Here is a 12,230-nt window from a genome sequence, read left to right on the forward strand (position 1 = left end):
ACCATATAACTCAAATACGCATAAAACAACGTCGAACCTTAAGTGTGCAGACCCTGCGGGTTCGAGAACTATGTAGACATGACCCAGAGACTCCTCGGTCAATATCCAATAGCAGGACCTGGATGCCCATATTGGATCCTACATATTCTACGAAGATCTTATCGTTTGAACCTCAGTGCCAAGGATTCATATAATCCCGTATGTCATTCCCTTTGTCCTTCGGTATGTTACTTGCCCGAGATTCGATCGTGAGTATCCGTATACCTATTTCAATCTCGTTTACCGGCAAGTCTCTTTACTCGTTCCGTAATACAAGATCCCGCAACTTACACTAAGTTACATTGCTTGCAAGGCTTGTGTGTGATGTTGTATTACCGAGTGGGCCCCGGGATACCTCTCCGTTCACACGGAGTGACAAATCCCAGTCTTGATCCATACTAACTCAACTAACACCTTCGGAGATACCTGTAGAGCATCTTTATAGTCACCCAGTTACGTTGCGACGTTTGATACACACAAAGCATTCCTCCGGTGTCAGTGAGTTATATGATCTCATGGTCATAGGAATAAATACTTGACACGCAGAAAACAGTAGCAACAAAATGACACGATCAACATGCTACGTCTATTAGTTTTGGTCTAGTCCATCACGTGATTCTCCTAATGACGTGATCCAGTTATCAAGCAACAACACCTTGTTCATAATCAGAAGACACTGACTATCTTTGATCAACTGGCTAGCCAACTAGAGGCTTGCTAGGGACGGTGTTTTGTCTATGTATCCACACATGTAAATGAGTCTTCATTTAATACAATTATAGCATGGATAATACGATTATCTTGATACAGGAATTATAATAATAACTATATTTATTATTGCCTCTAGGGCATAATTCCAACACGACGCAGGCTAGAGCGACCACTAGTACGAGCGTCACGCTTGTACCATGTTCTATCCTCTCTCTTGGATAGCCCATCGACGCTCGTTTTGCTCTTGTTTGATTGTCACTTTGTAGGTAGGTTATCCCCACATCAAGTGGCATGATATTTACCCATATGATGATGATTTCCTATTAATGCTTCAAATAACCTTCTCCTTTAAGATCCTGCTAAAATTGGACAAAAAGAGTGCGCAAATGTAGTAAAATCCAAAAATCATGTGACTCCATGCAAAACAAAAAGTAAGAAGTGGTGCAAAAATGGACTGATCATTGATGGCTAACAATCTCTACAATATGACACTATGATGGATGTTATGACCATCGTACCTAATATCCCACATTTGGTAGATCTCCTTTTATTTTTCTCTTAGGTATCTTCCTTAGGTGAGAGGGGAGTACAAATTCACAGTTTTGACCCTTTTACCTAAGTTCAGTCGGATCTGAACCCGATCGTGATTTTTTTTGGATCTGACCCTTTTCTTACCGCCGGATCCTTTGGCAGCAGGGCATGACAACCTAACTCCAAGGTCCATGGCAGTAGGAAAATGGCCTACCGCCGCAGCGCTGGCGGTAGCATGTGTAACCCTACCGCCAGGGGGTCCGGCGATAGGCACGCACGTGCACTGTGTCTGTAACTTAGATTTTTTTTTACGGTAGGCGTGCAACCCTACCACCAGGGACCTTGGCGGTAGGTTGTTATACCCTATCACCATGTACCCTGACGGTAGGAAAAGGGACAAGTCCCGAAATGTTTATAACCTAGGGCCAGATCTGGCTAAACTTCATCAAAAGAGTCAAAACACGAAAATTGTCCGAGAGGGGATGTCACCCCTATTCTGAACACTTTTGGACTCTTGCCACGTGGCGCAATTCAAGCCTACAAAATAACTCTAGAAACATACTAAAAACTAGCAGGCGGAGGCGCGGCGGCACGCCGCGCCCGTTGGAAAGCCGAAGATTGTCTTTGTCATTTTCTTTTATGGAAGAAAATTTAATTAGTTTGCTTGGAATAGAGCTGACAGTGTGGATGTTTTTTGATCAAAACTGTTCATTCCATTGCAAACTTCAGTTCTGGTCGAGTTGTTCTTTACTCGGATAGGTTCATGCCCTAATTTTGGCAAGTGCGGAATGATTAGCTCATTCATCTGTTATATCCTTAGTAGTTAGTAGCCAAGAATGTTCAATTAGCAGACTTACATTTTGTTGTCTATCTACTTAAAACCATGTTTCTATGTTAATACACTGACATCCCTTGATTTCGATCTATAAATACATACAACCAGAATTCTTTGGAACGGTTTAATAGAAAACAAAGAATGTACTCCCTCTGTAAAAAATATATAAGAACGTTTAGATCACTAAAGTAGTGATCTAAACGCCCTTATATTTATTGACCCAGGGAGTAAAAGATAAACAGTGAATAAGGTAACATGTGACATAGGCATATGAATATTATTACCAACTGGAACGACCTAGTTTAAAAGTTTACAGGCGGAAGTGCTTAGTTCAAAAGAGACCCATACATATTCACACAACAGGCAACAACATTTTGGATATTACTTGTATGATTGTTCTGACTGCTTAAAAGGCTAAGTAAGAATAACCCAATACACATGCCAGAGTGGAAAGTATAATGGGGGTTCAATATTGATTTATGGAGGTACATTGCATTGCTAGATGGTACATATATGCTAATAACGAAGAAAAGCCAGTGAAGGAGTACCTTGCATGCCTAGATGGACAGATTATACATAATATATAATAAAGAAAAGCTTTTAGAGTACGTGATGGTTCATTGGTGTAAATGTCTGCCACGCTTTGCACAATAGTAGAAATAGATTTTTATACAGGCAGACATCAATGTCCCAATCTTGGCAGGTTAAGCTATCATAAGCAAAAGTGAATCAGAAAATTGACATGCTAAAATAATGAAGCCATTTAGTAACACATACGGTCAAAGGCATGGATGTATAATTTAATAAGGATTATGGATTCCTAATTGCAAAAATATTGGCATCCGTGATTACAAAAATGCAATACCATAATATCACTGGGTTGTAGCCTTTTAGGGCTGGTAACGTCACAATTGTTGTGTCAATTCCTTCATATAGATTCTGGGGTGCTTTGTGTAGTTCAATTATTTGATAGGACAAAATGGTGCCCCTGCACCACAGTGTATTCCCTTCACTGAATACCCCCTAGATACTACAACCATGGTTGTTCATAAAAACTGTGAAGTAATAATAAAGAAGGGAAGACAGGGGAACAACCGTACCTGAGGTCGAGAGGCAGACCCATGCATATCTTAGGGAGGAGGGGGCACCAAGTAGCAAGGTGCAGCCAGGTGCCGATGGCGACCGGGAGGAAGAGCACATGGAGCAGGGTGCGGGGGTGGTCGTGCCAAACGTCGAGGCACCGCTCCTGAAATCTCGGGTCTCGGACGCCACCATCGTCACAGGAATGGTGGAGGAACTCCAGACATGGTTGGATCTGGACGCGTGGTATGAAGCACATCTCCCCGGGCGCTGACTATGGGCCGCCATAGCTGCTCACGCCGGTCGCCGCCACCTCGCGCTGCTTTTGGAGGAGCAATGTGCAGGGGCTGATGGCCATGACCCATGGATCGAGATAGGGCACGACACGACGGCGGAGGTGGGCTTGTGGCAAGGAGGAGATGTGTAGTCATGGTTGCACATCCCCTGCGGTGAATACCATCAGTAGCCCGTCGGAGAGAAGAAAGGAAGGGAGGGGAGACGACGGTAGATGGAACATCAAGGAATGGAGACGTGGGAGAGAAAGGAGAACACGACGATTGGTAGTATCTAGAGAGGTCCAGCCTCGTGAGATGTGGAGAAACAGTCAATGCGGTGGACCGCCAGCCGTAGATGGAAAACCGGCAGTGAACCAGAAAAAACCAAATCCACGTGTCAGCTAATGAAAGAATTACGCCAGAACGGGGAATTCACCTCAGCCGGCCTAGCTTAGCAGACTTAATATAGTAGTATATATCTTATCCCTTGAGTTTTCTACAACATCATCGAGCTCCTAGATATTTCCTTACTACACCCAAATATCTTGCTCTAGGATTTTGCGATTTAGAAGTCCTCTCTAAATAGCATTGCCTTGGTTATCCATGTTATCCTCGAGTGTCTTTTTTCTCAAATACTATCATCATAGTTAATTAGTAGCACTTGATATTTCTAAGTTGGATACATTTGCACAACCCCCAACTATGCAACTCGCTCAATTTTCATTTCATCAGACACATTCCCAAAGAAATATTATGTGATACATTCCTAGAGAAATGAGTGTACTAGGAGGGATTTCAAGTTTACACCATCCAATTAAAATATGCCCACCTTGAGTGGGGCAAGAGGGGTGCCTTCCTAATGCCTCTAAAAAAATATCACATACAAACACATTTATAAATATGATCGTACAAACAAAGGGCCAAGTATCTTGCATATGCTAGTAAAAGTATATAGCACTGGTTTGTTGTGTGTTTTTCTATACCAAATCTTTTATGTATCAAAATAAAAATAATAGTTATTAGATAGAATTACAAGGCATGTGGATAAGGTGTAGGTAGTTGATTGGAGGCAAGGACATATGGTGTACATCAATAATGTAGTGACCAAAGGCGAGACATGAGCCATAACATAGCTTATTGGGCATGTAAAGACGCATAACCAAATCCGACATATGTTCAACAAATATTATATTGATCTGTCGCAAAGCATGACAATTAAACTAGTACCAAATAAGATCTGAGTATCAGATGCATCAAGTTCAACATTGGGTTGTTCACCAAATCACACGCTTTTATAGGGAGTGAACAAGTCATATAATATGGAACAACACGGTGGATGGGACCTTGGGAACCAAGTGTGTGTAAGCCATCTCTCTTGCATAACAACGTCTTGTGTCATCTTGCAACTTATCCCTATTCCACCTGACCAACCATGGCTCCATAGCACGTGTATCAATTTCAAATACATCCAACGCCATTGTGCTCCTTAGCAGAAAGTACACAAGTTCCATCAGTTCGAATTCCCCACTAAACCCACCAATTATAATAGTGTAAAGTCTTGCAAGTATAAAATCCTCGGGCCATGAGATGTTGAACTGAGTATGTTGTTGAAGCTTGCAACAACCCTGCATAAGTAGGAGTAGTTGATATGTCAGACAGTAAATAATTAAGTTTAGCATAACAGCATGTAGAAATAACAAGTGTACAACTTACATGTAGACCAAAATATTCTAATAGAGGAGTTGATTTGAGGAGATAAGCCACCGAGGAAATTTCAACTTTCCAAGGTTTCATGAGAATCAATATAATTGTTTTCAAACCAACAAATCTTGAACCGTGTTGCAACACACGATGTACCTAGAGAGGGACAAAAAAGGGACGAATTAAGCATTTATGAACTTTCTAAAGAAGACCAAACAATGAAAGGACAAAATATATTACATACATGTAAGCATGTAGGAATCTGGATGACCAAAATTTCTAGCTTGGGAAGCTTAGGAAATGCACTTATGAAGTCTAAAGGGCAGTCATCCTTCTTCACAAAATAAACACGGAGCATATCCAGAAATTGTGCACGTTCATACTCAATATTGATCTTGCAGCCCATATACGTGAATGACTCAAGGTTGTCAGCACGAATACAGATACTAGCCAAGGTTTTGCAAAATTGAACAACCAAGACTTGCAACCGTGCATGAGAAGCCGTCAAATGAATCAATTGATGGCAATATTGTAGGACCATAATTTCAAGAGCATGATAGTTGGACATAATATTTGAAATGGTTTCATCATTAATTAACACACGGGCAAGTAGAAGGGATTTAACATATGAGAACCCACTCAGATTTGCAGGGATTGTTCCTATCTTGCAATTAAAAAGAGTCAATTCATCCAACGAGCAGGCTCTACCATCAAAAAAGGGCCCCAAGAAAAGTCATATGGCTCTGAAGCAACCTTCGTGCCTTTCACACAAATAGTGCAACCTTCCTTGCAACACTTGTTATCCAAGTCAAGTAAGATATTTTGTGTAGAGGCTGCCATTGCCAACTCAATCCAGTGGTCTAGATTAGAAGCATGGGCTGATGATAATGGGAATATTATAGTTAATTCCTTGATTCTGTTACCATCACGACTTTCCAAAAGCCCATTTACTTTGTGAACAAATCTTGTAGCTACGTCATTCCACAAAAGAGGATTTTCATGGTAACGTGACTTTTCTAACTCTTGCATCCCAAAAGCATAGGAATCAAGGATGAGATGGTCAATTTTTTTCCACAGATGCCTCCATCTAGTGGAAAGAAAACCAGTCATTGCTGCCTCACTTATTGTCATTAGGGAAAGAATTTCAATTAAAATATCATCTGGCAATGCGCTGATCCAATCATAGTTCTGCAGAACAAACGATATCATAGGACAAAATTAGAAAGATTTTTCTGCATATTGATATTTTACGATTTATTTTACAACATAAAGCAGTAAACCACTTCCCAATTTGCACATAGATTTTGTAAGTATCTCTCTAACTAGTATAGAAAGTAGACACAACAAATCAAGGATCAATGTTTTCTCATAATGAATCGGAAAATATTTGTAGCATGTACTTAGATTCTCTAGACCACATGAAGCTCTTCACTTATTCTACCAATTTATAACTGGCAACTAATACGATACCTAAAAGTTGGGTATGATTGGCAATTTAGCACTAACCAACCTTTTTCATTATTTGATGGCACAAAAGGTAATAATACTTTATATTTGGTCTTATGTAAATACATATGCTAAACCATTCTGCTTGAACCAAAATATCTGTATATTTCTCAAAGCTTCTGTATATGTATTAACTTTCAACTTAGAAGCAAACCGAATCGTTTAACTAGCAATACACTGCTAATCATTGCACTTGAACATACAAAATTGCATGCATAAATAATCTTTTGAACCCATATAGGAAATCAGCTCACCAATGTCTGAAACATATATGGATGAGTTTACTTTTGAAGTGGTATATGAAAAAGGAAAGCCAACAATATAAGATGTTAATAAAATACACACCTGGACATGCTGCTCTTCATCATGCCTACACAATGTATCCTTTGGTGGGAAACAATCTAGAGAAAAGAAAAATAATCATGAGTTACTTGACTCCATTGTGTTCTAGGTTCATGTGTAAATCCATGTAGGCAAAGGTAAAAGCCCTCTCACATGAATGAAGGATTAAAAATTCTCCCTTGCATTAAGAATGGTTTAAAAGTTGCACTTGAGGTGCTAGCGTGTTTACATCACTTGGTATTCTTACCCTACCCACGGATCAAAATGAACCAATAACCACAAAAAATTAAAAGTATGGCAATCTAACTTGAACTATAATTTACAACCTTTTGAACGTGTAGCCAAATAATTTAGGAGGGCGGATAACAAATCAAGCAAATATAAAACCAAAAAGATATACAATATAATATGCTTGTTCTTAACTCATATATGTGGCCCCAGAAATGAACCATATCTTAAGAGTTAGGACTTTGACCCACCCAAGAGTCTTTGGTTCACAAGATTTCCATATTACAGGGGAACAAAAATGTATGATTAGAGTGTCATGTCCTCTTGAATCTTATAGTTTTATTAAAACTACATGAATTTGGATCAATGAATGTCTCATAGCAGATAAAAATTAAGAATTCTACCAAGAAGATTTAGTGAACGGAAAATTTTCCTCTAAAGTAGAGTACAAATAAAAACTTTCTAACAATCAAAAGTTGGGATGCATCATTGAAAAAAGGTGTCGCCCCATTCTGCCAATTTTCAGAATGTGATTGATTCACCACTAAATTAAAATACCACCTTAAGCAAGTATTAAATCGACGAAAATTTCCTTCAGTAGTCAGATCTATTCCTTCAAACAAAACACAAGAGATTGGTATACAATCATCCACATGGATAGTGTCTACAAATGACCATCTAGAACCTGCTTTGATGAAAGCCCGAGGAATCCCAACATCTCTTCCCCTCTACCCTGAAAAAAACCCTAAATCTCCCCTACCATTCTCCAACCGGATCACCGGACCTCTCCTAGTGGTCTAACTGGCAACGTTGGAGGGAGTAATACTATAATAAGGAAAGATGGTTGATACATTCACCTTCTGTGTTCCGCGGTTGCGGCGGCGCCGGCGGCACCGGCGGCGTGAGGGAATCCATGCCCTAGGCAGTAGTCTGGCTCGACTTTCGCACTAGACAAGGAGAGGGCATTTAGGGTTTTATGGGGCCCTGCTAAGTAGTGTGGCTTCGACTATTCTACCGACCCGATTGCTGTCTTATTGGGCCTGGCCCACAGATTCACCACCTATGAGCCACCTCTAGATAGCCACGCAACCGCCCCAAATCCTATTTAGCGACATCATTTACATGTCACCCCTTCCACCATGGCTTCGCCCATTTACCTTTTTTCTCTCGTTCGCAATGGGAGCTCCTATTTGGCGCAGTATGGGCCGGGAGGCCGACGCCGGCACCCCCTCCCACTTCCCTCGATCGCCCATTCGGGCCTGCCATGAGCGCTGGCAGGACACCCCCTACTTTCTAATTATGTCTGTTCTTTCTTTTTCTTCTGTTTTTTATTTAACTAATTTGAGATTACAAAAAAGTTCCACAATGCAAAAAAATACAAGTTTTGAAAAAAAATTGTGCACCCAAAAAATGTCCTTGAATTCGGCTAATGTTCATGAATTTGTAAAATGTTTGTGGTTTCAAAAAATCTTCATTAATATGAATATTGATGAACTTTTTATATCACATGAACTAATTTTGAATTGGATGAAGAAAAAAAGAACTTTATGAACAAATTCTCAATTCAAGAACATTTTTTCAAAACTGGAGGAGCATTTTTCAGAAATGGATGAACATTTTTAAAATTATGGTGAAATATTTTTGAATTTCATGGATTTTTTTAATTATATGAAGTTTTTATTTTGTTCAACTTCTGCTCCATCCAGCAACCGCACAACAGTACGACTGATGGATTCTACCTCATGCATCACCTGATGGAGTACAGAAGGGATAATCAACGCCTTCGCATGTCAGCTACTACCGAAGATGCCGAGATTATCAGCTGGGCTACAAGCATAGGAAAGACACCGGATCATCAAATCTGAGCTGAGTTTTATCACGTACAGTGTGAACTAGCCCAAGTGGTCATGAAGCAAGTCCTCGAACCAACGGGGATGTTCTACCATGGGCCGATCACGCGTGTTGATGTCCGAGCACTGCTAGTCGCTCAGCGTCTGGACCTGAAGCCTTTCACGAAGCTCGGGTGCATCCTCCCTGACTATGAAGATTGGAACGCCGACCTGGACGACCGATTGTCAATGACAATGTGATGTAACTAAACCGTGGTCCTGAACTAGTGTGCCTTATCACTACTGTCTTTCTATGGCAAAACTTTGAAATTATGCACGGCGAAACTATGTGATGTAACTAAACCGTGGTCCTGAACTAGCGTAGATCGCTCTAGTTAATTAGTTTAGGTATGAGGAACTTCGTCATTTATTTTTACTATTGGTTGCTTTTATTTTGCTAACCATGCCTCTTTGTTTTCTTAAGTACATTATGTTGCATATTATCGTTCAAATCAACAACTCACGATGCAGGTACCTAGATCAAAGATGGCGAAGGACTACTACGTCGTGTACATTGGAAGGGTTCTAGGAGTCACCACTGGCCAGCTGCTCAGGCTCAGGTGCATAGGTACCCAGGTGCTAGCCACAGAGGGTTCGACACCAGAGCCGAAGCGGAAAGTAGTTAATTACTTGAGGTGGACACTCCAGCATGAGCAGGGACGGGACCGCCGGTACTACATAGTCGTGCTCTTCCTCATGCTGATCGCTCCTCTCTTCTACATCATGTTGTAGATAGAGATGATGAAACTTGTGGGTGTGCCATGACCATGTAGTTGCACTTATTCGAGACATGACATGATCGCACTTATGTATCGCTATTTTCGAGATGATGTGATGATATTTTGTGTTGAAGAACGATGATGATGATGGTATGACGAGACTACTGTATGTCTATGATATGTGAGAATGATGTATGTTTAATATGATGTGATGAAACTATTGTATAGAATCTGTATAAATACATCACACATACGTAGAGGGTGCAAATCTGTGAAAAGAGTAAAAGTTAGCAGTAGCGCTGGTAAATACTTACCAGTAGCGCTGCTTAGCAGCAACGCTTTCTATGAGCAAGCGCTACTACTATAGTTAGTAGTTGCGCTGGACAGGGAAGCGCTACTGCTAACACTACTTACCAGTAGCGCTGCCCATACCAGCGCTACTACTAGTGTTTAGCTGTAGCGCGATAGCAGTAGCGCTGGTAAATACTTACCAGTAGCGCTGCTTAGCAGCAACGCTTTCTATGAGCAAGCGCTACTACTATAGTTAGTAGTTGCGCTGGACAGGGAAGCGCTACTGCTAACACTACTTACCAGTAGCGCTGCCCATACCAGCGCTACTACTAGTGTTTAGCTGTAGCGCGATAGCAGTAGCGCTGGTAAATACTTACCAGTAGCGCTGCTTAGCAGCAACGCTTTCTATGAGCAAGCGCTACTACTATAGTTAGTAGTAACGCTGGACAGGGAAGCGCTACTGCTAACACTACTTACCAGTAGCGCTACCCATACCAGCGCTACTACTAGTGTTTAGTTGTAGCGCGATAGCAGTAGCGCTGGTAAATACTTACTAGTAGCGCTGCTTAGCAGCAACACTTTCTATGAGCAAGCGCTACTACTATAGTTAGTAGTAGCGCTGGACAGGGAAGCGCTACTGCTAACACTACTTACCAGTAGCTGTGCCCATACCAGCGCTACTACTAGTGTTTAGATGTAGCGCGATAGCAGTAGCGTTTGGCCCAGCGGTACTGCTATGCGTATTTCCAGCGCTACTACTAGTTTTTTCCCTAGTAGTGCTAGCACTGTGACTGTAGGAAGCAAGGCTTCAGACCTCACATGAGCCATGCCGAAAATTGGGGTGGCATTTTTGACCCCAAAAGATGAGGCAAGTTGTAGCAATTACTCACTTGAAACCCATCAATGGCCTTCACAATGTGCACCATACATTAGAATAAGAGGGATCAACACATAAGCACTTGACTGAACTGAACTAAAGATACATTTTCATTGTTTAGTAAATCAGTACACTAAGCATGAACTGATCCAACGACTCCAACGATGACGGCGGTGGAATGGAGCATCCGAGGAGCACATGGCCAAACCTGACTAGAAGAGGTTGAAGAACGAGAGTGATAGCTGTGATAACGATTAGTTTTTATTTACTTCTATGCAATCTAATTTAAAAGTTATGTAAAAAGTAAAATAGTTTATGCAACTGGTTGAATCGAGTTCGAATCAAGTTGATGAAGTTGCTTCAATCAAATTTGCACCGAATTTGTGTATTTTTTAGGGATTTAAGTTTAAACGTTCGTTTAGAAATGACACGTCTTTTGTGGAGCAAATATGCTCCTCCAATGTATACTTGGTCGTATCCTCTTCTAAATATTATAGGAGATCGGTCAAAGATGCTATTAGTTGTGTCCTTTATCTATTTCTGTCATTGCCCCAGGGGTTAGGAGAAAAACACAAAGAGTGATAATTTTTTTGGCTCATACATAAGAAACATATGTTGATATTTTGATACGAATTCTTTTATCTAGCATATAAATGTTATTATTTTTAGCCAATTATAAAAATGCTATGTTGATGTATCGTGGTGTTTTATCTATTGCTTGATCATTATGTTGAATGCCAACGAAAAGCCTGCAAGGTAGGGATGCAAAGCGGGCCCCGCCTAACCCGGTTAAGCCCTCTTATGGTTTATAACAGCTCAACAGAAATGATTTTCGATGAAAATGAACTATCGAGTTAACAAAAACTAACTAAACATGACTTGAGGGACCATTTATTTGCCACTTACATCCACACAACGAGGGTAGGAGTTGTTTCTCTTTAAATCTTGACACTAAGTGCATTAATCGAATGGAAGCAACCAACCGTTTCTTGATGCGTAGCTCCAAACTTTTTTTTCGAGTCGTTAAGCAACATTGTTTGATTTCTTCAACCATGGAGTTATGATTAAAGAAGAAATTTCCTAATATTATATTATGAACATAATGTAAGTAAAATCATGAGTGACTTTTCAAATTTGATGTTTTTTAGGTTGAATATTTTAATTTTAAAAAAGAGAGGGAATAAGAGGATCGCGCCCACAGCCCAG

At 40.6% G+C, this 12,230-nt stretch overlaps 1 protein-coding gene across 1 annotated transcript; it reads right to left on the reverse strand.

Moving 5' to 3' along the window:
• Positions 1-4,172: 4,172 nt before the first annotated feature.
• On the reverse strand, positions 4,173-8,194 carry LOC123403989 (F-box protein At1g80960-like). The gene is made up of 4 exons (XM_045097890.1): positions 8,106-8,194; positions 7,024-7,079; positions 5,185-6,360; positions 4,173-5,096 (listed from the first exon to the last, which is right to left on the reverse strand). The coding sequence occupies exons 1-3, from the start codon at positions 8,161-8,163 to the stop codon at positions 5,854-5,856; spliced, it is 621 nt and encodes a 206-aa protein (XP_044953825.1). The 5' UTR covers positions 8,164-8,194; the 3' UTR covers positions 4,173-5,096; positions 5,185-5,853.
• Positions 8,195-12,230: the final 4,036 nt, after the last annotated feature.

Source organism: Hordeum vulgare, chromosome 6H (genome assembly GCF_904849725.1).
Source record: "Hordeum vulgare subsp. vulgare chromosome 6H, MorexV3_pseudomolecules_assembly, whole genome shotgun sequence".
In the NCBI taxonomy this organism is placed as follows: Eukaryota; Viridiplantae; Streptophyta; class Magnoliopsida; order Poales; family Poaceae; genus Hordeum; species Hordeum vulgare.

What these genes read in the sequence shown, in the direction of transcription:
- LOC123403989 (XM_045097890.1), bottom strand. Translation starts at nt 8,163, where the DNA reads ATGGATTCCCTCACGCCGCCGGTGCCGCCGGCGCCGCCGCAACCGCGG. An exon ending in GCAACCGCGGAACACAGAAG is followed by an intron (nt 7,080 to 8,105) that starts GTGAATGTATCA and finishes TCTTTTCTCTAG; the next exon opens with ATTGTTTCCCACCAAAGGAT. An exon ending in ATGAAGAGCAGCATGTCCAG is followed by an intron (nt 6,361 to 7,023) that starts GTGTGTATTTTA and finishes TTTGTTCTGCAG; the next exon opens with AACTATGATTGGATCAGCGC.